This window comes from Oenanthe melanoleuca, chromosome 3 (genome assembly GCF_029582105.1).
Source record: "Oenanthe melanoleuca isolate GR-GAL-2019-014 chromosome 3, OMel1.0, whole genome shotgun sequence".
Taxonomy (NCBI): Eukaryota; Metazoa; Chordata; class Aves; order Passeriformes; family Muscicapidae; genus Oenanthe; species Oenanthe melanoleuca.
Genome location: NC_079336.1, coordinates 80,351,142 through 80,378,008, shown reverse-complemented (window position 1 = coordinate 80,378,008; position 26,867 = coordinate 80,351,142). Strand labels below are relative to the sequence as shown.

The 26,867-nt window shown below is 41.2% G+C and overlaps 1 protein-coding gene across 1 annotated transcript in view; it reads right to left on the bottom strand.

Moving 5' to 3' along the window:
• GLP1R (glucagon like peptide 1 receptor) overlaps window positions 1-26,867 on the bottom strand; it is a 77,678-nt gene extending 50,811 nt beyond the window's left edge. Inside the window, exons 1-2 of the mRNA XM_056488208.1 lie at window positions 26,626-26,867; window positions 641-737 (exon numbers count right to left, since the gene is read on the bottom strand). Coding sequence (XP_056344183.1) covers window positions 641-737; window positions 26,626-26,697 — 169 coding nt within the window. The 5' untranslated portion in view covers window positions 26,698-26,867. The remainder of the gene's footprint in view (window positions 1-640; window positions 738-26,625) is intronic.

Genomic DNA, 26,867 nt, shown 5'->3' with positions numbered 1-26,867 from the left:
GACAAGCAATATTAACAGTTTTGAAATAATTCTTCACAGGCACAACTTTAGACACATCTTCAGAGTGTCACAAAAGCACTGAAGCAGGGGAGAGGCTGCATGGTGTCAATTGTGAGCATTATTGACAAGCCACCACTTGTCCTCTAAACACCATGACGCTGGCACATCACAGATGCTCTGGGCACATTACACCAGCTCAAACACTAAGACAAGCTACATTCTCCTTAAATCACTTGCTTTTTTCACAAAGCCATTTCAGCATTTTACAAGGCTCAGAATAATTTATACCAACTTTACAACCCACAAACTCCTAGTTCAATGTGAACAGCATGGTTCCAGATTTCCTAACACCTTGACCCCTAAAGAGGTTTCAGCTCTGTTAGTGTCTGTTTGATATGGTACAGCTACCACTTGACTCTGTGTAACACTCTGGACCTAAGGACAAACATCTTTAAAATGAAATAGCTTCATAAAATGCTTCCCCCAGTAGAGGGAAGAGTCCCACAGAGCAGGCAGGAGCAAATGAGATAAAGAAGCAATGGACCAGAAAGAAGTATATTCAAGTTCATAATCACTCCCTTGCTACTATTACCATGCATTTTAAAAATTAATACATCCTATCCCTACCAAAACAGCTTACCTGCCACAATGGGGGGTGTCTCATACAAGTATTTCTGGCACTGGAGCTGATACTCCTTCCATTTCTGCACAACCTCAGACAGGGACCCATCTGAGCTCTGAAAGAGAAGTCACAAGCCTCAGACATTGCAAGGATTTAAACTGAAGGGTTTTTCATGCAGAATGAGCAGGCAAATGTGAAAATGACTACAAAAAGCCAGAACAGCCTGCTCATCACAAACATGATGCTATGTATTTGCCTAATTTCAACAAAAAAAAAAAAAAAATTCCCCTTCCATTTGCACCACAAGGAAACAAAAACCCCACAAACTGTAGTGTCCTCACTGAAACCCACACTAAGCTAGCCTTGCTCTCTTGAACATGCCCCAGTTGTGTGCTTTATCATCTCATGAAAAGACAGGGACAGCAGTAAATCCTTTATTAGTAGATGTTCTCTTTCCAACAGCAGTATTTCTGCTTTCCCATAAACAAAAAAAAAAAAGTTAATTCAACATATTCAGTGGCTATTCCCTAAACATTCTTCCAAAACATGGATGAAAGCTTTTCCAGCCTTATTTCTTTGACAAACAGCTTTACCCTGCATCCTACATATTTTTCCTGCAACTGCAGGAAGATGTGGAACCTCCTTTTTGGACATTCTGACAGGCTGCAGGTTCTATCACCAGCTATGCCAAGCAGTGAGGGAGCAGGGGAAAAGTACAAAGAGACTTGATCTGAGGACAAAAGAAATCAGCTGTTATTAGAGTGAGCAGCTAACTCAGGGCTGGCTGCTCACTCAGCCCTAGCAGATGTCCTACCTGGCTCACAGAGATCCAGCTTTACTCACTGCATTTGAGTAGAGACATTACTCCTTCTCCCCTCTCTTTGTATTTCTATAAACCAAGTTTAAATGTCTGGACTAGGAGGCTGTTAGTGATAAACAATGCAGGTAACTCAGCCTTCTTTTTCCAGAGAAAAACCCATGGATGTCTCAGAGATACAACCAACAGCATGAACCTAAGGGTACAACACTAATGCTGCTGAGTGGAAGGAAGTTCATTTAATCTCAGATGTCAATCAGTTTATTTAGTAAAACATGAGGGTAAATAATCCTTGCAGTTTTACCTTCCCAGCTTCAATTGCTAATTTTTATTTTCCACTCATGCTTCTAAACCTTTTCCAGATGGTTAGAATAAAACCAGAGTATGGGAAGAATTATTTTAAAATTAAGAAGTAATTATAAAACTCTCCTGCATTTCAGGTAAGTCAGACTGAGTTCTGTCCACTACAACCAATATGACTAAAATTTAGACACCAATACAATCACCTTGTTATAAAAGAAAAGACCTCTCAAGTCCTTTTATATCCTTCCAATTAAAAACCCATTTGAAAAGAAACCAAGCACCATATGCATAATGCTTCTGCCTGGATTAACCCACTACATTTAATTACAAATACAGTCTTGTACATGTGATGGAAAGTACAACATTTAGTAAATACCTGTGTTGTGTTTCAAGAGTAAGTACCTATTAACTTAACCTGTAGCTAGGGCCTCACAGCCATAATTTTAGAAGAATTTAGTTGGCTCCCCCTGAAGTCAAAACCAGCACAAGCCTGTGGATCTTGGAAACTCTGACCTTGTTTGCCTGATTTAAATCACCTTATCTATGCCAATAAACGTTGCAAAGTCTGTCTATTGTAAAACAAATGGATTCTACTGAATGGAAAAACAAACCTGTAGCACAGTGATCTATGCTCGACATACCTGAAGGGGAAAGAAAACATCACCTAAATTAGATCTACAGGTGTGTGTAGAGACAATCAGTAACTAAAACACCATTTACATATCCATGTAGGCTGTGTAATGATAGATAACCTGAATACAGGGAGAGAAACTTAAGTTTCTCTCAGGCTGTTTTTACCAAGTGACTTTTAGGTTATATATCTTTTAGAATCAGAGAATCATTTAAAGGTCTTCATTTTACAAGGGTGATTAATTGAAGTTACACAAGACTATTTCACTATCCTCTCAGCACCAGGTTAACACACTAATAAAGGAATTTAAAGGAACATTTTCAGGATGAATTCTTAAATTACAATTCAGCATAATTTCAGAAGTTACTAAACATCACACAGCTTCCCAAAAAGTAACTATTGATCAAGCCTGCTGGTGACTACATCAAGTTAATCCAAACTTAACTTTTAAAATTGCTACAAGACACATATACATACAGAGTTTCATTTAGAAACAGGACTCTACCTTTTAAAATATCCTGACAATATCTTAACATTGCTTACACTAAGAAAAGTAGCTTTTTTGGAATCAGGAAGCTTTAAAGTAATTTTTCTAAAGTAAGCTTTTGTCTGCCTTCATGTATGCAGTAACAACCAGCTTAAACTACAGCTTAAAAGCAAGCCTCTAGCCCATAATTTAATGAAAAAGTAAAAACATTCTGCTTATACTGGTTTTTCATAATGTGAGAAGACAACTCTAAGAAGGAGATTAGCAAACTGTAAGAGAGAAATAATTAGACATGACTTTCTGTGGAGATGACCTATTTGGTAGACAGTTTTCTATTATCTATAGTTTGTTGCAATAAGACAATCAAGTATAAATTCTAAGACTACATAATTTGTTCTCTCTATGCAACATTTCACTGTGATTCAGCTAAATACTGTGGTTTGTTATCAGACAAATTGACTTCAACTTGATTTTAATATATGCTGTGTTCTATTTCTCAAAGCTTATGGCCTGCACAAACAAGAATCACAAGCACAAGTTTTGCTGTGGTGAAAATATATCACAGAAGGATAGCAGAGAAGATGGAAACACAGCTGACTCGTTAAGGTGGACAAGTCAAAAGGCATGAATGGATGAAAGACATTAAGGAGGTGACAGTACAGCCTAAGGAGCATGAAACAAATGAAGACAAATTAGGACAGTCAAAGGGACAGAGGCTGGGAGCCTCTCAGTGTATGTACACAATTAGTGCAACTAATCTCTAGTGAACACACTCTAAATTAGCACATGTAACAGCCTGAAGTCAGAATTCGTTACAAATCCTAAACACCTTCATAGAAAGCCCCTTTCTATAGCTATTGTTTGTCTTCATTGGCCCTACTGTAAAAGTAAGCACTTTAATCACTTCTCAACATCTTTGAAACCATTCCTGCTGAAACAAAAGCCAGCATCCACACAGATGCAAGGTGATCAATGCCACAAAAGCAATATTCCAATACAGTGAAGTCTGAGCAGACAAAAGCCTCCAGACAAAATGTACCATGAAATGGACTTAAAAGTGGGAAGGCGATTTCTCAAGCTTCAGAGGCAATTTGTGACCTCTGGGATTACCTTCTTTCTTCTCCCACCACCACATACAAGGTCTCACAGGCAACAGAATGAGAAATCCCTCCTTACATTTGCATTTCTTTTGTCTTTACTTGTCTGTTTTTAAACAGGACCACTTATGCTGCAACTTTTTCATGTTTTTAATATTTCAGGATAACAAGCAAGACTTTGCCTTGCTGCTACAGGCTCTCTCTTCCTTTGGATAGTAATGCTGGTATACCTACCTCATGAGAGGAAGATTCAGATTATATTTACTGCCTTTTAGCTCAGAAGGGTGCTAGTGAGTTACTTCTAAACTTCACTGGCCTCCTTTGAAAATCCCAATGAAACAGATTTCAAGGCTATTCTGCTCAGGATCAGCACAGCAACTAAGTATAAGATAGGTGAAGATTACACATTACAAGCCTTATGCTCCGTCTGGCTCATAACATTCCTTCTGGTATAATACAGATTTATTGAATCATCACTTAGGTAACATAAGCTACAGGTTTGCATCAATACATCAGTGCAGAGCAGAGCTGGACAATCCCCACCCTGGCCTGGCCAGTGATGCTGTGCCTGATGAAGCCCAGGACAGGCTTGGCCCTCCTGGCTGCCAGGGCACTGCTGACTCGTGTTCAGCTTGCAATCAGTCAGGAGCCCCAGGCTCCTTCCTGTGCCACTGCTTTCCAGCATCTCATTCCCCAGTCTGTCCCTACATCCAGGGCTGCCCATTCCAGGTGCAGAATCCAGCACTTTCCCTTGCTGAGCTGCACATGGTTGGTGATTGCCCAGCTCTGACTGGTCGAGGTCTCTCTGCAGGGCCTCTCTGACTCAAGTGAGTCAACAGCTCCTCCCAGTTTTGTGCTGTCTGCAAACTGCCTTAGGATCCCTTCCAGTCCTGTGTCCAAGGGTTTATGAAGGTGTTGAAGAGCATGGGGCCTAAGACAGAGCCCTGCAGAACCCCACTAGTGCCAGCTCCCCAGCTGGATGACAGCCCATTCCCTGTAACCCACTGTGCCCAACCTGTGAACCAGTTGCTCACCCACTGTATGATGTGTTTGTCCAGTTGTGTGCTGGACACCTAGTCCAGAAGGATCTCATGAGACACAGTACCCAAACTTTACTAAAATGTACTGTACTGAATTTGGTATTAAGAGTCCGACTCACTGTTCACCCCATGACAAAACCATCCTGTTGAGGATCAGTCCTTCAAGTACAACATTTCTTAAAGACCCAAAGACATTCTGGAAGTGTGTTAGTGTGGGGAGAAAGTGTTACTGCTCAACCCTCACTCTCCCCAAGAGATGATATTCAACTCAGTTTTGTAACTACTTTTGTAACTACTACTATTCTGTGTAATAAGTTAATATAAATCCATTATGGGCAACATCTCACAGTCCAGTTACTCTCCTTTAAGAGCTGAAGCTATGCCAAAGGAGGAGAAGGTACATCAAAAAAATGATGTCTCTACTATAGATAGTTCAAAAGAAGTATCATTAAAGGTACCCTTTTACAGAGATCATAAATTAGATCCTACTTCAGCACTGACATTCCCTAGATTTCTGTATTTATCACATTCTCTTCCCACATTACGTTGCCCAGTATCAAGTTTAATGTAGTCATTTGACATTATGCAATGCTAAGTGACCCTCTGAGATAAAGTCATTACTCTCAGTTCCTTCCGTAGGGCTGCTTGACTGATCAGATGATATAATATTAATTATGCTTCCCAACTCATATTTTACAAGATACTTTGTCAGTGGTTGGAGCACTCTGTACAAATTCCTCGCCCTTCAGAAAAAATAAACAGGATCAAAACAACTTATCTTTCAGAGGGAAACCAGCTTCTAGGAGCTTTTCCTGTAAATGCTTCTGTTCCTTAGTTACTAATGAACCAATTATTTCAGAAGCTCAGGAGCACCAGAAAAAGAAACCTTTCAGCACCCTCCCTGCTAGTGAAAAGAAAAAACTGAGTTTCCCTGAAATTCCCTGATGACAACCTGCCAGCTGTTCTTGCCTCTAGGCTGCAGCAGCTTAGTACTTGTAAGTCCTTCAAGAAAAACAAAAAGTCTCAGGACTCCGATAAAGGCAAATCTTGAGAACAGTGTTCCACCATCTGTCCAAGCATGGAAAGCCCTCTGTTCTGTCACTGACTTCAAGTTCCATGACATCAAGCTTCTGAACTCAAAGCTGCAAGAGGAAGCTCTCATCAGATAGTTACATAATCACAGAAAAGACATTCCTCTGTTTTCCTCTTCAGAGCTGCCCAGCCCAGATTTCCTTTTCTTTTGGTGGTGTGTGTTGCTGTTGTTCTTTTTATTTGTTTTAAACCGCTGGCTGAATCTCAGCATTTCTCTCTCTCAGCTGAAAATGACCACTGCACCACATGGTCCCTCATCCTGGCCCTTCCTGTCTTCATGCCTTTTTCTTTTGTCTTCTCTTTTACACATCTGCCCAGCTTCAGAAGGAAGGTTTGGCAGAGCTCAATCCCACAGCAGCTTCTAATAGCACCTACAAGGGCACTTAACACCAGTGGCTCCCATTCCCCTCTCCCACTCCCTCCATTCCTAAAACCTGTTCTTACTAGATTAAGGAAAAAAATTAATAAGCACAGGCATTTCCTGAAGGTCTAGAAATGCAGAATGCTTCTGCACAGAATCTCAGACAAGGCATTTTAAGCTAAAAAAAAAACCAAAACAAAACAAAAAAAAAAAAACCAACAAAATTGATTTGAGGCATACTCCTGTTTCTTGGTACCTCTGCACAGGGAGCTCCCAGTTCAGCTGACTGATCATTCCACAAATCATTCCTAATACATGAACTGCCTGAGCAGGCAGGAGAGTTCAGCCCTAACCACAAGGGTTTCCATTCCAGGACCAAACACTTCAGGTCTGTCCTGGGATCTTTCATTTGTGCTTTGAAAATACCCAGTTTTCCCAACCCTGAAAATTTTGTTTTGACAAGGTGCATCTCAATGAGAAAAATATCTCTTGGCCCTGTAATTTTCTGGATCAAGACTAAGTATTTGGCATTCAGAGACATAGATGTCTAAGCAAACTTTTAAAGGCCTAAATCAACTTGCATAATACAGTTTCAAAATAACAGGAATAAAGTAAAGCCTAATATTTCAGCATGCTCCAAAATTTAGCATTACCTTCTAGAGAAATAAAATCAAACTCCCATAGGTCAAGTAAGATAGTCTGAAAATGTGGTGCAAACCTCTGTGTATATGGTACAAGTTTCTAATGTTTCTGTCTCCAGTAGTGGACAGACCTGGGACAAGAACAATTACCTGCAGAGTTTTTTTTTGTCCCATGAAAAACTTCCCAAGGCCGGAAAGATTTTTGTCTTTGGTGACTGTAGGACCCATGAATCCATATACTCACTGTTGAGGCAAGTACACATTTAGATTGGCAGTCACTGTTACCAGAAAATGTTATTTTCATTACAATGTCTTTCATCTGTTCTGGTAAGTGTTCCTGTCAAGGATGTATTACATGAGCCACTCAAAAATGCCAGAAGGAAACTACTGAGCAACTATGCAGAGGGACAGAAGAAAAATGCAAAATTCAAAAGCAACTATAACTTACAAACTCTTGGAGAGAAGAAAGCAATCCAACAATTTTAGTGGAAGACAGCATACAGCACTCATGAGAATTACATTAGCATACAAGGAGATTTTACTGCGCATTGCAAATTTAGACACACACTTTCTGAAATGCTCTTTAGCAGAGGACTTTTATTGAAGCAGTCATACAACAGGGCAAGCAAAACAATAGTTTAACATGTATTTTTAGACAGATACACCAGGTATAGCTCTAGAAACATCACGGAATGAACAAAGGCAGAGTTGAAGAACACTGCAGGAGGAACAGAAGCTACGAAGCTGAAAATGAGAACAGAATCTTGTTTCCACACTCACAGATTTGGAAACAAAATCCAGCCCAGGCTACTGGAAGAGCCACTCAGCATTTCATTAAAAATTGTGTAGTAACAGAATCATAGAATGATTTGGGGTGAAAAACATTTAAAGTTCATGCAGTTCTGCTGTGGTCAGGGATATCTTTCACATAGATAGGTGGGATCTCACAAGAACAGCAGGGAAAGAATCACTTCCCTCATCCTGCTGGCCACACTGCTTTGAATACAGCCCAGGATACAGCTGAGTTTCTGGGCTCCCAGTGCACACTGCCAGCTCATGTCCAGCCTCTCAGCCACTCAAGTCCTTATCTGCAAGGCTGCTCTCAATCCATTTTCACCAAGCAAGCCTGTTGAGGTCCCTCCAGATCTCTTCCCTCCAGAGCATCAACTGTACCACTCAGCTTAGTGCCACCTGCAAACTTGCCAAGGGTGCACTCCAATCCCACTGCATCCCCTAATCAAGGTATTTAAAAGCACAGAAACACAAAAGTATTCTCAGTACAGACCCCTGAGGGTCATCACAATCATGTACTATCAAATGGAATAAAGGGAAAATGAGGGATGTATACAGCTGAAAAAGCCAAGGAGGTTTAGGATGGAATTAGATGCTTGAGCATAGTTCCTTTCAACATAGATGTGTCCTTCATGGTGTCTCCTGTCACACCTAGAGAGGTACAGGATTCTCCCATATCCTACATCATATCCATTAGCCCCATACAGGGTCTTGAATACTGTAAAAATTTTGAGCAGCTCTAGATGCCTACATTTGGGCAACTGACTCAGCTCTAAGCTGTTCAAGCAAAACAAAGTAAAGAACATCTGTCAAAGCTGGACTTCTGGCTCCTCTTGCTGAGGTTTAAAATGCAATTAGTTAAGCTGGTTCTTTAGGACATACTGAACCAAGTGCATTTAAAAGGATCTTTATCTTATGCTTGTAACTGATTGGTTTCTCTGTACCAGCCAGCAGCTGGACAGTCCCAGTGCTGGCTGAGCAGAGGGACAGACTGTGCTGGCACTTCCACAGAGCCATGGAATTGCAACATTGGAGTTTCCAGTTAAAAAAAAGTTACCACAAAAAAAACATGAACATCACTTCATTGTAAATAAACTGTATTTTCACAAGGCAGGAAAAACCCTAAATCTTTCCACTTTCCATACCAAAACGGCCCAAGAGAGTTAAGCTCCCCCAACTTTTCAAATAACTATTTAACAGTCACTCTTCTTAATGAGCTGTGGTGCAAAGTGTAGCTAGTTTTTCCAAGATCACAAATGCTGTAGCACTGTAAGCCTGGTCACCAGTTTGTCATCCCATCACTGCAATCCCTGCAATAAGCTCAACAAGAAAAAAAAACAAAACAACTAGACACACTAACCTTCACAAACCTTTTTCTCACTGAAAGCATTCTCATCTACAGTCTTATTTGTAAACAAACTGAGTTCTCCAGTTTAAAAAAATTACTCAACAGAAAAACAATCACCACAAAGCTATTTAAAAAACACCACCACACACAAACCCAAGAACTTCAGTTTATAATTTCATGAGTTCTGCATCTACTATCATTTACAGATTGCCAGAGTAGAATGCAATCAAATCTGCATTGCTTTTACCGGTCCTAGTTGAGGGCAACACTTTATTTTGGTTTTAACAAATGCAAATTAACTCCCTCGGCAGCTCGTTGTCACAGTGGCCCAAGGTTCACTGTCCCATTATCTGCTGTATGGCTTGTCCCTGCCAAGGCAGTTATAAGTAGCACCTTTACAAACTGCCAGTGCTTTCATCCACGGTCACAACACATTTGAGAGCAGAACATACAGGAGACGTTCAGCCAGGGAAGCTCATTCTCCAGACGTCATCTGTTTGCCTTCCAAATCCTAAAAAAGTAGAAGTACTTGACAAATTCATCCAGGAGAGATTTACTTCTCAGTTTTCTTGCAATCCCTCCGAGCCAAGAAAGCTGACTACAGACAGGTCAAGTTGAATCGCAGACTTTTCTTACTCTAGGACTGCAAAGCAATTTATGAACCACCCTTCTGCTACATGAACCAGCTCAGGTATTTCTCCAATCTACTGCATTAACCTCACATGCCAAATACTCATCTGAAGTCCCTCTTGTGCAGTCAGGATCTCTGGCTACAGCTGAAGAGTAGCAAAGTATCCATGCATTAGTTCTGCAAGGCAATCCCACAAGCTACAACACTTCTGTCCCCGAATAGTAGCAGAAGACAAACTCAGAGGCAAGTACTAATTTCTATTTTTAAAAAAAAGTTTATTGCTACTCCATCTTCAGGTCACTTCTAGCACACTTTGATTTTCATCAGTTGGGATGTCATTACATCATTTTCCCAATAAGTGGGAAAGCAGCATATTCTCTTCACTCACGATCCTCACCAGCCTCGGATCTTTCTTCTGGACTTCAGACAGACAGCACAGCCTTCAGCCCAGCAGCTCTGCTTGGGCAACAGCCAGTCTGAAAGACAGTCACAACTCTCCACAGAAATCAGCCTGCCTCCACCTCATTCCTTCTTTCCTTCCCTTATTCTCCCTAGGGTGCATGCAGCTAAAGAGGATTGTGGTTTAAGCTACAGAAGTGCACTGCAATAGTGCTGATGTTAAAGCTGACAGGACTTCCATTTCTTGCCACTTTTCCTTGGGGACACCTTCAAAATAAAGGGGAAAGCAGCAGAAGATTGCTGTTCAAGCAGTAAGCATACTGGTTTTCAGAAAGCAAGAGACAGGACAAAGCCCAAGGGAGAAGCAGTTCAGTAAGGCAAGCAAAGAAAAACATGCAGAGATTCAAGTTAGCCATCCAGCCTGGACAAATGGGAACACAAGAGAGCAACCCCTCCAGTCAAGTCTCCAAATTACTCATTTCGAGGAAGGTGAAGTTTTGCACAAAGCTTCCCCTCCACCCAGCTCCAATTTTAAAAGCACTGAGGGAAGCAGTGACCATGCAGTAATAAAGCTGAAAATGGATAGGTCACTTAAAGGAATTAAACTCATTCCATGTTAGCAGTTTCACAGCTACACGTTTCCCCATCTGACACTAACCTTAAATCAAGCAGGATTGTAGGAACAGAATACATTCACAGAGAAGATGATAGAGAAAAAACATAGGAATTTAAATAGCAGAGTCTTGGCTTGTCTTTTCAGAGGAAGTTCTGAGTGAACCTGCTCTGCTAAAGACTTATGTTTTCATTTCAGTTCACCCTTAAAATGTACTTTTGAAGCACTGGGTTACCTTACAGCATAACTATCAGCATTTAAAGCAGCATAAACCAGCACCACCGTTGAAAGCAGTGGTTTCTCTGAGCCCAGTGAAAGGTGGTGATTTTCTCCCCCATGCCTCACTCCCCTTGTCTCCTTATGCCTTTTGATGCACTCATACCATTAGCACTGCAAGCCAAACAGCCTGACTCTCAGAGGTAAAATTAAACAGGAAAAATATTTGACAGGCTAAGTGTTGCTGTGAAGCAGAGACAAATGCAGCACAGCTCACAGTGAGACATAAGAATAATCTTAATTATCCATCATTTTAGAAGTGAGTTGTAAGTAAAATCCTATATAGCATATAAAATGAATTACCAGTATCAAAACTTTAAGCTAGGAGTCAAATGTGTTACTCAAAAGAAACAAAGACTTGACAACTTCAACAACTGGAGAAATAGCCCCTAAATTTTCCTCATCTACACTCCCTACACCATATAGCTCATGAATTTTCACCTTTTGCAACCACAGTGATCTTGAGGCCAAAGGACTCATGATAAACTCAATTTCCCACATAGCACCTTCTGGAGTCTCACACCAACCAACTGCTGCATCCATCTCAAATGAGCTTGACCAGGAAATACCCTTCAGAAACAGATCTAATTTTGACTTTAAGACCCCAAGTGACCAAGGATCCACTGCACTCTTAGGCTACCTGCTCCTGTGGTTTATCACCCTGAGTATTGGATACTTCACTTATTTCTGGTCTGAGTTAAATTAACTATACAAATGATTTCTCTTAAAAGTAACTGTCTTGCTCAACATGAAGTATGTCACAGTAATTTTAATTATAAAGATGAATCTGAAGTAATTAAAATTGCATCTGCCTCAATTTTCCCAAGATTAATATTTATGAGGTTAGATAACTTTGGTCTTTTCACAAAACTGGTGGATGCATATCAGATGAAACAGGTAAGAGTTACTAGTGAAAATAAATAGAAATTTCACTTTTCATAGATTGCTACCATTGCATACCACCACACTGCTGTGGAGCCCTGCAAAGGAGAGTCCAGGCTCCTCCACCTCACTGCCATTAAACTGGTTTCTGATAAAGGAACCAGTTGTCCTTCAGCCTCAGATTATGCAGACTTGTTTTATCTTCACTAGCATTTTTGAAACTGTTGGTTTGTACTTGCTGCCATCAGCTCCCTTACCTTTTCATTACACATAACTGCTGGAGTTATTTTAGCCACCACTTCCATTTCTTACCAGAACACTTTAAGTTCTGCAGAGCTGGAGGTACTGGGGACACTATCAGCATCACTATCTCCCTGAAGTTAAAAACAGTGGTGCTTTTTATATGATAATGTTTTCCTTTCACACCATTTTTACTCTTTCAGCTTTGCAGCTGCAGATAGTAGCTTACATTCTTTTTTCTGCTTTTCCAGTTAGGAAGAATGAATTAGGTAAACAAGTCAAAATCTGTAGATGGAAGTGCTGCAGTATCAGGGCTGTAGATCACATCTGCTTTTCGAGATTGGTAAAAGCTTTCATGCCTGAACACCTTGCCCAAAAAAATACATCTGTTCCTTGCAGCTACCAAAGTAGCATGCTGCTGTACTGCAGACAACAGTCCCTTTTTCACCTCAGGCATCTTTTTTTTCTGTTTTAGCATTGTAGATTATGAGGGCAGAAAGTTCACTGAAACACTTAGATTTAAAATAGATAAATAAGCTACTATAAGTGAAATTTCTGCTCAAACATCACGACATAAGTATAAATAAAAACACTACCCAAGTATGAATTCAAAGTACTCTGTGGAAAAGAAAGGAAAGGTCAGCTCCAAAAACAGGCTGGAAATGGCAGAAACATAAAAACCCTTGTGTTCTAACAACCTGCAGGAACAGCTTCTGTTCAGGTCACAGAGATGCATTCTCCTCCTTTATGGCAACCAAGATTTATCCAGATGCAGTGAGTAACTCCTTGTGCATGCAGACCTCCTGCAACATCCTTTATACAACAGTCTCCAATTAGTGAAATGAGCAAGTCAAGAAAATAATGAAGTTAAATACTTGACAATTCCTGTCTCCAAAATGGTAGATTATTCAGCTTAAAAAAGTGCTTAAAAAAGAAGGGGGGAAGAAATAGACAAATGAACATTTTTATTGTCTTTTCAAAACCAAAAGAAAAACAAATGCTCATCACTACAACAAAGTGAGGCTCCAGCTAAGCCCAAAATCTCTGCAGGCTAATCACTATATAAAAAAAGTGGTGGGGGAAATTTCCTAAAAATCTCCATCTTAACTAGAGTTGTTCAGAAGTATCCATTTCATGGAATTCAAGGGAGGAAACAGCACAGCCAAAAAAGGCAGCAACTCACTACATGGAGGAGAGGAAGACAACACTGGCCAGAGCTGGGACATGCTCCCTAGAGGGGCCCACTAGATGAGCAGCTTGGGCAAGCAGACAAACACAGCAGACAGGCCAGCTTGTCTGCTTTGTTTCTACCAGAACTTTTAATGGAAAGGACACTAACCCACAGAACATTTCTCTTGTCAGATTCCTTGGACCAGAAATGGTCAAAAACTTGAGAAGGCGCCGGGGTGGAGAAAGAGACAGATGAGAGGGAAAAGGCAGCTAAAGAGAAAATGATTTAGTCAAGACCAAAGTAGGCTGACACACTCCATTCCCAACTGTTCAAATAGTTTATTTTCCAGTTCGGATCATAAAACTAAATAAAAGATAAGCATTGCAAAATAAGCACGAAGCATTTAGATCTCAATGGTGGTGGAAGTTGAATATTTCCACGTCGGCTGCCTGTCATCCCATACTTGACAGTGTTCCAACCTTGCTACAAATTTGCTATGAAATTATCTTCTCATTTCCCAGTGACATAGTCTGCTGCCCATGCTGTCTTTCACATAATACTTTTCTTCTGTGCTGATCCCAGCTGTCCATTGAGCAGGATACAGATACTTTGGACAGTATAATAAATCTGTTTTTTTCCACAATTTGGTTTGGCTCCAAATACTTCCAGCATGACAAAAATAGGAGAAAGAGGGAAGAATAAGAAGAGCTATAAATTAAAAACAAACCAAAAACTCCAGAGGCCATAGAGTAGCATCAACAGAAAGATTACCATCTCAGATCTAATTTGGGGATAAGAGAAAATATTGGGAACTCAGAATTTTTATCTATATTCTTTCAGCGCACTAGCTAGAAATTCAGTTTCTTCTTTATCTGTCAGCACAAAGGTGCTCTCTCCTTCCCCATACAGTACAGCCATAATAATGAATTTCTGAAAAATGTGAATTTTCTTTAAGGCTTTACTTAAACATTATGCCAAGCAGCTCAGCCATAATGGCAAAGCTATGATTAAAGAGAACTGTAAGTCTCTGTTGAAGAAAAACTATAGAGTATTTGCAAAGACAACAGAGCAAAGACAACACAGCAAAGCTTAAAGCCAAGGTGTGAACCAAGCTGCTGAAGCACAGAACTCCACATGCAAAGGGCAATACAAAACATAGATATGAAAGAAACTAATCATGGAAAGCCTGAGCAAGTATAAGGTTAACCTCATGAACTACAAATGATGTTTACATTAGCTTTGTTCTCCCAATGTTACAGCCTTCAAGCTCCCTCAGTAGTATGTGTAGCACCAGTTGACAGCTTGGTTTGTTATTAACTGCCTGGCTCTGAAGAATACAGTGTTTAATAATACAAATAGTCTCATTGATGAAGATCTCTTCTGTGCAGCTGTAACCCCTTCTCCACCAGTAATCAATTATACAGGAACTGAGAACATTTTCAGACAAACACAGTCCTTTAGCCTTGACTCAATATAAAAAGCAATTCCTCCTCTACTGCTTTCTGCAGCTATTACAGATATTTCCAAGGAACCCATCATATTAGTATTCAAACACACAGACTTGGTGAATTAAGTGCACACAGAAGAAAGCATTGCCATTCCTTCCTCACAACAGGTATTTGGAAAGGGTCATCTTACCAAATGGATTATCTCTATACACACATTTCTAATAGCACGAGTGATGACAGCTCCTACTTCCTAAGCAAAATGTAAGGCAACACTGCACTCCATTCCTGTATTCAATAATATGTAAAACCACAGCAATCTTATTCATCTGACTCCCTAAAATGAGGAAAGATAATAAACATCTGCAATTGTAAATCTTTCCATGCAAGATAGTAAAAGAAAAAAGGAAAACAATTCCCAAGGCCCAAATCTGAACATTCTCATCATCAGCTACATGATGTTCCATCAGACCTCATGAGGGGCTACAAAGACATTTAACACAAACGTTGAGACACCTCTGCTTCTTTTCTTGTCTGACTACTCCATTCCCTAGTTCTTGAAGAAAGCCTTTATTTGAAAGCAAAAACACTACATCAGCTAAAAAAAACTTGTGAGTGAGCCACAAGTCACACTTAGGCAGATTCCTTGTCACCAACAACCACTGTCCTGGATGGCACCTCTCCCTTGATTGCTCAAACTAACCATGACTACTCCAGCATCAAGAGGGACAGCTTGCTTCCACATTCCCCTCTCCCCATGTAAAGGAGTTTGAGTTCTATCCCCAAAGAGGACCCCAACTACTTTCTGTAGCTGAAAGCACATCCATCCTGACACAGGAATTAATTTTCTGTTGGAAAACATTTTATTCTGACTGGGTTTTCAAAGTGTTTCCCCTATAATACACCATACACACTCCTCAAGACAAAACAAACAGAACACCCCACCCCAAAACCCCTCTCTATCATCCTTCTAGGAAGAGCATCCTGGAAGATCACAGTGAAGGTCCAAGGACAAGACTGCTGCTCACATTTGGAAAGTCTGTGACACCTTTTTGCAAAAACCAAGCAGAAGTCAAAGCTGCATCAACACAAGGCTTCTTTCACAGAAAATTAACAGTCTACTAACAGAAGAGCTTCTTCTAGAATTAATATGTAGAGGAAGAGATTAATCCATGTACTCATTTGCCTATTTCCTTACTCAATGTTTAATTGCTGATGTGGTCCTGTAAAAGTCTATTTGAGTCCAATCCAAGGTGATTTTAAGTCTACTGGAGAGAGACTTACTGACCTTTTCACCAAAAAAAAAAGGCTTGGACTGGTGAAATACCACAGTAAATTCAGTTTATAACTAATTAAGATGGATGAATAGTGGCAGAGTGCAAAAGAAGACAGGAGCAAGGAACAAGACAAAAGTTTCATTCAATCATTGCAGGATGTCCCACCATTCATTTAATATAAGCAACAAGTAGGAAAACTGATCAGCAAATACAGAACTCTGACAGCTCAATGACCCATTGGCATTGATGTTATTACCTTACACAAATAAATAACTAAGTGGCCCTGCTTGAGCAAGAAGGTTGAACCAGCTTATCTCCAGAGGTTCCTTCCAACCTCAGCCATTCTATGGTTCAATTGTCATTTAGGTATCAAAACAAGTAAGAAATCAAGATATGCAGTTTCCAACTCCAGCTTTGTTTCCTGCAATTTAAAACCATCTCTACTATTGCAAGGCCATTAAGTTAAGAGTTCAAACTATTAAGCTAACATTCCTTTATCATTACATCTTATTAGTAATAAAATCAGTTTTATTTTACAAAGCTTTAATAGCCTTATTCATTACCACCAGGTGTCGTAATCCCCAAAGAGCAATGAACAAATACAGAGCATACTGAATAGTTATACAATCATTATTCTACAGTTTTCCTCAGTACAAGTTTCTCCTCTCACTAACTATAGTTAATTAAAAGACAAAATTGCTGCCCCTTGGAAGCCCATAGGGAGCAAAGCTGAATGCAACTGAAGGCAGGTTTTTCAAGTTTCCTGTGTCAACGTTTATTCAATTCAACTAATAAACAGGATTGCCAAGTTCTAGGCTTAAAGCACATCTATCACAACAATAAATGTGTTGGAATTTCATTTTCTGAAATACTGTTTGAACAGGATGTTTCTGACTACCTTTATATCTGAAAGCCATCCATGCCATCTGTGATGTTCTGTATTTAATTTAGAGAGGTTATACATATTAAGGATTTAGGGCTTTTTGAAAGAAGTCCACTACAAACACAATTTATTTGCTGTGCAATTTATAACAGTGTCACTGTAAACAGCACATAATAGCATCCTGTCTTTTTTTCCTCCAGAGTGTACTCTGCCTGCAGTGTCAGTGAGTTTAAAAGGAATGGGATTTTTTGTTATTCTTAGAGTAATGCATTTCAAATGATATTTGATGAATTTGTCTTCATTAAGAAATAGTAATGAAAATGGCAGTATATTAGAGAGCATCACAGCATCTGACAAAAACAAAGATAACTGCTATTTCAAATAATTTAGACCAAATACTACACCTTTAATTTTCCCATCCCAAAGGATAAAAACTAAAAGCTTAATTCATTCTGCATAACAAGCTTTGTCCAGCAGAACAATTTTATTTGGGAGGAATTGGACTGAAGGAGGAAGATGGAGATTGACCTAAGTGATTATCACTCATCTACTGATATATGGCTATATATCTTATTTGTAACTCATCCACAGCTCTACCAATATCCTTTTAGAGGTGACTTAGGAAGAAGTGTAAGTGCTTTACAGGGTCTAGCTCCTTCCACAACAGCAGTAGCACCTCTGATTATTTTTGGGCATAGGAGACAGGCTGTTACCCTCCTAGATATTGGTGTTCTCTCATACCTCATGCTTCCCACTCAATTTCACATACTGAAGCAGAGTGAAAAATTAAAGCACTGATGCTTATGTTCTCCCTCTCTGAAAGGCAGAAAATGTGGATTTCTATTAACAGACCTCTTCAGCACAATGATCATTCTGTAGCAAAGTCACAGCCAGCCATAAAGGCAACATGTTTCTGCAAACATGACAGGTACATTGCTCTGCCACCCTATTCCAGCTCTCAAGGAGCTACTCCGAGCCTGAATAACACAAAGAGCACATTAATAAATTAATAATTTCAAAAAGTAGTCATTGAATAGAACATTCTGAAACCTATAAACCAAGCCTTTTGATTTTCCTGGTTTTCCCCATCCAATTAGACAAAGTAAGACACTTGATACTTCGCAATGCTTCTGTACACCCAATCCTTTCTGTATCAAAATGACTGACAGCAACTCTTCAGTAGCTTCTGTACAACATTCTAGATATGTCAGAGGAGAAACAAAGTTAGCCATTTCCATTCTGAAGAAGATCTATGAAGAAGCTACTGCATTTCCAGGAGCTTGTACATGCCAGGAAATGAATCTTGTGAAAGAGGACTGCAGATACCAGGCATGTCAGTATCTCCCAGAAGATCTTAAAGGCAACAATAACTACTTTTTCACACCACACCTTAGCAGTTACATTTAGCCTGTACTTCAAAATTTCTACCAGGCACCTGCAGAAGCACCAAACTAGCATAAGCAGCAAGCACACAAAGGGAGTAAGTCTTCTGCCATTACTTTACCTGCAATAGTTCAGAGACAATCTCCTTTACAGAAGAGAGCAAAAACACCTGCTAGGTTGCCCACAAAACACACAGCACACTGTGCCTGGGATTTATCAATCCTTTCCATGAAAAGCTAGGAAAGAGACACATCACAGGAGAATACTAACAGAAGTCAAGAGAAAATTATTCTAATGTCTCCAACCCTTTCAGAGGATTGGAGCATTGAGGCTTTAGAGATGAACTGCAGCACAGAACACAATTTATTAAGCCACATCCACCAAGGCTCCTCCTAACATGAACATTGAATGTTCTCCTGTATGCTTTGTGCACACCTGACCTCAAACGTAACAAGTGAGTTAAAAACTCCCCATCTAACTGAGCCCAAACCCTTTGTCCTTTCTCCTCTCCATTAAAAGCTCACTATGCCATCTTGAAAAACAGATTTGGTGATAAGATCTTAGCAACTGCAGGGACATGATACCCCCTCACCTACTATCCTCCTAATGCCTTATAAAGTTACAGCAAACTTCAAATTGAAAAATATGTTTTAGAAGTTCAGTTCTGTTTTAGAGTGATTTTCAAGTTTGCTTTGTTTGGGTTTTTTTGAAAGTGGTCACAGGTTTTGACACCCAAAGGTAAAAAGATAATCATCTGATTTATTTGTTCTATAAGGTTCTTAGAGAACTGTGGCCCCATTGCTGCAGTTGAGAAGTCACTCACTTGTCATCTGTCCTTTACATCCCCAGTCACTCTCTATTGTCAAATTCCAATTACACTGATTTTATAAGGGCTTCTTTCAGATGCCAAGACTGAATTGCTAAAAGAGATGAGCATATGCAAAATTTGACTCAGTCTGGTTACCTGAGAAATAAACTCTCTGAAACTCAGTTTAAAAAAAGTTGAGATGCAACTGAACAACTGGAATATGCTTTAAGCAAAAAATAAGACAACAACAGAAAAAAAGCAGTTTTCACAATGAACTAATACATAAGGATGAATACAGCATCCAGGAGATGTTGGTCACAAGATGATCAGTGCTGATATATATGAAGCAAAATGGGAATAGGAATATTAGCCAAAGAAAGAATGACAGTTGTTTCCCATAATATATAAAAGTTTACTGTTAGCACAACTCAGAGGAAGATTAATGCTATGTATCATGGAATAATCTGGTTTTAAGAGGTGCAATCCACCTATTTCATTGGAATGACTTTTGTACATCTCTTGAGTGGTTGCTTGATAGACATCAAGCTAAAGCTTGATTCCATTCCTCAACTTGCTTCAGCACATACATCATGCTCACAGGTAACTGGACTGCCTTTCAAAGCACCAGAGAAAACCCACCCTAAGCAGAGCCAGAGCAGCTGGGAGGGCTCTTCTGGCAGCTGAACTTCTTGTCTGCTTTTGGCTTGTCCACACACAACAGCAAGTCTCAGCCTACTCATGCTGCCACAAACACATTCTCTGGTGTAAGAGCACAGTTCCATACACTTCTGCCCTGCACCAGAGACACACTCAATGCAAAAGTCTCAGTGGTCACCATTCTTCCCATCTTGAGAAGGATTTACAGGACAGACTGCCCTCCCTCAGGCTGCTCACACAAGTGTTTTAGTTTACCTGATGCCAGGCCTTTCAGTGTGATTCAGCTTCCAGACTGATGCAAGGAGCAGCACCAGAACTCCAGATGTCAGAGGAGCTACCAAAGCTAATGAAATGAAAGTCTTAAAGAGAGCAAGACTTCAGAGATTGTCCTTGCAGATGTGTTCATATACACACATCCCCATTCCTGTTTGCCCAAAGCTCATTAAATCTAACAAAGAAACTGCTTCATGGGGAGAAGGGGCAGCTGGGGAGGTGGGGGAGGAGAGAAGCAGTGCAGTTTTACAGAAGGGAAAGGGGAAAAATTAGCCTGAATGGAAAGAGGTGGCCAGATATGCCCCAATTACAACAAAATTCAGATGACAAGCTAACTCATGCTCACTTGTTCTCTAAGGAGCCAGAGAACCAGAAGGTAGTGGAAAAAGGCAAGACCAAGAGAGGCACAAATTTCTAAGTTGTGCTCAAAGGATTCATAGCTTCACATATGCAAAAAGGTTCTTCTACAAAGGTCCCAACTCCTTAGCTGCTTCCAGGTCACAACAAGTAAGCAGGTTCCTTTTCCTGAACATGTCCTACAGTGCAGCAGAGAGCACACAGGTAAAACAGTATCTATCAGTAATAAAATGCAAGTTTCAAAAACTGGCCTGAAATTATCCAAGAGGGCACTGGGAGAGTGGCAGAGCACAGGCACAACAAGTGAGGCAAGACAAGAACAGAATGGGTGAATGCAGATGAGCTCAATGAACAGACAAGCACAAGACAAAAATACAGCAATTCTAAAAGCAGCATAAAACAATTGAGGAGAAAGACAGCAAGAAGGCAAACTAACAATGAAACAGAGTCAATTGCAAGAAAAATAGCAGTCAATACCAGACTACACTAAGACAGCAATCTATTAACAATCAATTATGGTGAAACAGCAATAAAACATAGTAAAATGACCAGCTGAAGGAAACATCCTTTTTCACATGTCTAAACTACAATTTCCTCTACACAGTTACCATATTTTTGCATGTTCATTCAAGTAAATTAAGCCTCTGTTTTCTCTATACAATAACTGCAGTACTTAGAAGACTATTAAGAAGACATATTCGACCTTGGGGCAGGGGCTGCTCACAAGGTTCCATGTAAACATTTGGGAAAGAGCTGTTCATATTACCATGGCCACACTTAAGCAACCTGTATAGATTCATTCATGTACATCAGAGGCAGCAGCAGTTTGTTATTTTGGGAAGACAAGACCATAAAGGTTAAGTGGTAGAAATGTAATCAAGTTTTCCTCCACAAAGTTGTGCTGCACTGTATCCTTGGAACACTGTCCTTAAGGCTAACTGAAGTCCCAAAAAATCTGCAGGGAGTCTCCTTTTGCATGTGTCCATATCCCTGGAAGTAAGACTAGACTCATCTGCATTCCTTCAGCAATGGAAGCAGTGGGCTTTCCATGTTTATGCTTACAAACCACAGATGCTGCTGCAACTTTTTCTGGAGATTGTCCTCCTGCCTGTGAAGACCAGCACGTATTTCCTAAGCTCCTCCCCATTCACATCAAGGCAAGGGATCACTGGAATGCAGCAATCATAGCCCAGTGTGGTTGAAATTCATAAATGCCAGTTTCCAACACTGAACAAAGTATCAAAGAACAGTATTCAGCCACCACCAAACTTTTTTCACCCTTCATAAATTCAAATTTGCTGCACAAGAAGCTATGACATTTGAAGCAGTTACCTTCTATTTGGCAAGCTAGAGATCCTTAGATACTACTTACCCTACCCCTCTTCTAATGGGAAGCATTGTATGCAAGCAATAAACTCTGTCTCTTTCCAGTAGCTAGGTTAGGAAGTTTTATTTAATGAAATGAGTTCCTGCCTGATGTTTTAATTCACTCACAAGAAAACAGCTTAAATAAAAGGTCTTTTATCTACTTGGCTGACAATTTTTTTCCAAAACAGAGACAGACCTGCTATTGTGTACACTTTTGTTAAGACATAAACTAATAGAACTGATGTACTGCACAAGGAAACTTGAGCAGGCAGCCTTGGTGGCAGGACACACTGGTTTAATCACAGAAACGCAAAAGCTGATCATGAAAGAAGACAGGAACAGCTTTCATTTCCCTACAGCACTGCAGAAGGAAACAATCAGTTTTGAAAAGGATTATTTCCAAGTTAAAAACTAGTGAAGGCCCTGTGATTTCAGAGATAACAGCTCCTCCTGGTGTGTCCTCTCAAGTAACTGGCAATCAATCAATGCAGCAAATGAAAGCCCTATTTATACAGGCATGCAGAAACAGGATATGATACAATACCTTTAAAAATCTGACAGAAGGCAGACAACTGTTTATGCTCTGTATATCAGGCCCAGTTTCACTGAACTTCCTCAGCTATAGAGTCACAACTTTCAAGTGCAGGAGGTTTAGTTTTGCAAAGCTCTGTCACTTCCATCTCACTTTGAAAATACAAGTTCTTTTCACAAAGGAGCACTACGTGTGCTAGTACAGCCATAATACCTGTCCCTCCATGCCCAGCTGTATCTGTTTACACTTTCCCTCAAATACTCTTGTCCAAACTCTCAGACTGTCCCCAAGTTTGGGGTGTGGTTTCACAGCTAGAGAAATAGGGAGAAGGATTTAAGAACCGTTTCACTAATTTAAACTTTCCTAGAACAGACACCAGAGCTTTTAAATGATGCCAAGGGCCAAGTCATTGTTCTGTTGTGTGAAATACATCCTTTCCTTTGGCCCTTGGAGATCACAGAACCATGGGTTGGCAGAGATTTTAAAGACCACTTGGTTACAGTCCCTCTGCCATGGGCAGGGACACCTTCTACTAGACCAGGCTGCTCAAAGCTCCATCCTGCTTGGCCTTGAACACTAACAGGGATGGAGCATCCCCAACTTCTCTGGGACTGTTCCAATGCCTCAATACCATCACAGTAAAGCATTTCTTCCTACCATCTAATCTAAAACTAGTCTCTTTCAGTTTGAAGCCATTCCCCCTTGTCCTGTCACTACATGCCCTTGTCCTAGGTTACTTAAGCCTGAAATGTCACCTCTCATTCCCACCTCCCTCTCAATATAGTTACATTTGGGATACTGTAGCAAGTATCTTTAATTTGTATAATCAGGTTTGTCACGTTAGGCCATCTGGCTTTACAGCACACACACAGTGTCACTAGCTTTCTAAAGTTTCCAGAAAGTTAGTTTTTTCTAAACAAAGCAAACAAAAAAATCCCCACATTATATTATGAAGACATAAAGGTTTTAACCACTTGGGATAGCAATTTAATCTGCATTGAATTATATAATACAAGCACCTAATTTAAGTTTTACACTATAACAATATAGTAATGAACTTAAACAGCCTACAAATATTACGTTTTTAAGAGCCTGGCCATATTCCTGGGAAAGCAGCCCATTACCTAGAAGCCAGCCAAGTATCCTTGAATAATGACTAGAGCAAGATGGCCCAGTGTCAGACCTTGTCCACCCTTTCCTCCACTGCCTTCTATACTTCTGCCAATATGTGCTGCTGATGCTTGTCTAGCACATTTGGATTTGCAGAGTGCAGGCAACAAAAAAAAAAACAACCAAAAAAAAAAAAAAAAAAACACCAAAAACTAACCAGTTCTGTGAAGCTTTTTGGAGCAGAAAATTGAGAAAAGGAGTAACTCAGAACTTCCAGCCAATCTAGTAATGGTGGAATTTTTACAGAAGATCCAGTTAACCAAGATGCAGTTCAACTCACCATCCTCACTTCTGCAAGGACTCACTAGCTTACAGGTTCACTTCTCTTTCTGTTTTTCAGACAAGTTCTATCTGCAGTCATTTTCCCACCCTAATGACTTCTAAAGAACACAGATATGCAGGACAGTGGTAGTCAGAACCATAGTTCAGTTTTCTCAGCATTAGGGCATGTAACAGAAGACAAGAAGTCAAAACAGGCATGGTCCTGCAAGCCTGGGCCGGGGCATGAAAACATTTTGGGACCTCTATTCCCATCAAGGGCAGAGTACAGCAGACTAACAAGGCATTTAAACCCCTTTAAAACCCATCCTCACGCTGCATCTTCTCCTCAAAGCTTATCAGGATTCAAAACTAGCCCTCCTGGAGACAAATACTCAATCCTATACACCCACGGTTGAAGAAGCAGATGCTGCATGCAGAACTAGAAAGCGGCCAGGGCAGGCTTTGGAAGGGAGAGCAAGTAGCAGTAACTAACCATACATGCCCCTAGCACCTGCAACCTAACAAAGTCATGCTGTTGGTCGGGAGAACAGCTGGCTGCTGTATCTAAATAAGCCTCAGTAACAGAACAGTAACTGAGAGCACCAGTAACATACACACATCCACACTCAGTGTTGATATTTACATGTGTGCTTTTCTATTCCCATACCAGAGCACTTCAGAAGTAAGAGGTGAGGAGAGCAAAATATCTATAGCCTTTCCACGGAATTTATCTGTTTCTACTTCTACCCAGACCACCTCTATTATTCCCATTTAGCCTCAGAAACTAAAGCAGGGGTAGTTTGAAGAACAGGATGCCCCAAATCAGCTGTGGCACAGCTCTTCTCTGCTCTTCATTGGTATTTAAACTACTTCTTTGGGATTATTTTATCAAACCTTTGAGCAAAAATACTACATAGGAAAGCAGGATCTGAAATCCAAATCCAAGAGAGGGCTGGATGGCAGTGAACCAGTGGCCAGCTGCCTGTCAGCTCTCTCAGCAGTAGGGCATCACTGCTCAAGGCCAAACAGTGAAAGGACACAAGCTTGTCATTAGCAATGAGATTCTGCAATGCAGCCGTGTGCTACCAACTCTTGGTCATTTCACTACCCTCAGTGCTGTCAGATGATCTAGACCTAGGAATTACCCATCACCCTGCATTTAAGATCGTGGCATGTAAGTGGCACCACCTCAGATAACTCCAGACTAAAATTTTTATTCCTTCCACATACATTCTCAGCTTTCCTTTCTTCTCTTCTTCCTCTTCCCTTCCTCATTTGTTTGAGGAGGTGAGGGGAGAGAAAGTCAAAGTAAAACAAATTTGTCAGAGCACCAATAAAGTTATTCTTCCTTCAACACTGTATTACATCATTCTGCCTTCCTCTCACCTGTCTTTCACAGATTTTACTACCCACTAGTGCCTGTGCAGTATTTTCAGTTTCCCTTAAATATCACCTTTAACACTATTCTAAACTGAACCTAAGAAAAGAATTCAGATAGCCAAAGTCTTACTTTTGTACACTTATGACTGAGCAGAGTATTTCATTCAGTTTCTCAGCACACAACAAGCACAATCACTGCTCTAGAGAAGTTGTCAGATAAGACCCTCTAGTGTCAGAAAAGACTATAAAAGTACTTGTTTTACTGCATGACTAAAGTTTTAGTGTTGAGGCCATGGAAGCCTCTTTCTTCTGAGTTGCTCCCAGTTCTTCAGCCAGGTGAAGAAGATCCCCTGGCTCAGAAATGAACTTCACTTTGATTCTCTACTTCTGGCAGCTCCACTATCAGTTTGCTGTGTAGTTGAAGCTCAAGCAGCTCAGGGATTTAGCCTGTCAAATACCTCCACAGATGGAAGCTCCCCAGCCTCTCGGGGCGCCTGTTTGTGTCTGATCATCTTAACAATGAAGCGATTTTCCTAATTAGAATTTTCCCTAGGGCACCTCTACGGGTCTGAGGTAGACAGCAAGTAAAACCCACCAAGAAAACCCAACTTGTTACACAGCCCTACAGGCTTAGGCTCAGTTTGGCAATGAACAGATCCTCTTAGTGCTGTATTGCAAAAATCTGTAACCCGAAAAGCTTTTAGCAACTGGAAAGAAACTGGACAGTGTATTTGGTCCATCATCACATACACTGTCCTTTCCTTGACCTCTACAGCCCACAACACCAACTTTGAGTCTGTCCTTGCTCTCCCTACAGCAGTAGCCTCCTGCTGCCACCCCAACGCTGTAAGCTCCATCCCTCCCCATCACTGTCTCTTGCCTCTCTGTCCCCAGGTCACCAAACCACAGTCAGCCTTCTCTGTCCATCACCCCTTCCGTGGCCCCTTCCCTTTCCCCCATCACCTCCTCTTGCCCTACACACAGATTACATTTTGCTTTCCCACCCTCAACGCTGTGTCACAGCCGACCCTACAATCCCCAGAGCCCTGCTCTGGTTTTCCCACGGCACTCCGTTTGTTTGCCATTACAGACACGCGTGTTATTTCCTGTGGGAGCACTACCTCGAGGGCAATGTCCCCGCAGCAGCAGCGTGTCCGCTCCTTTCCCCCCACCCCGCTCGCCCCGAGCCCACGCCCGCCCGCCGAGACCCGCGGCGGGACCCACGCACGGACAATTCCCGGCGCTCCATCCCCGCCGTCCCTGCAAGTGCTGGCGGGGCGCCCAAAAAGTGACGGCTTTAAAACTTGTGACTTCTGTCCGGGGCGCGCCCGCAGCCCGGGGGATGCCCCGAGGGATCCCGCACCGCGGGGCAGCGCGCAGGCACTCACCCGCCTCACCGGGAGCGACCTTCCCGCGGCCGCCAGCAGCAGCACGGCCAAGCCGAGCGGCGACGAGGGCATGTCCGGGGGCGGCCCCCATGCGCGGGGGCCCGGCCAGGCTCGGGCTCCGCTCCCCGCGGAGGCTCCGCAGCGCGCACGGCGGAGCGGCACCGGGCGGAGCGGCACCGGCGGAGCGGAGCGGCAGCAGCCGCGCCCGGAGCTCCGGCGGCCGCTTTAGTATCGGCGGAGGA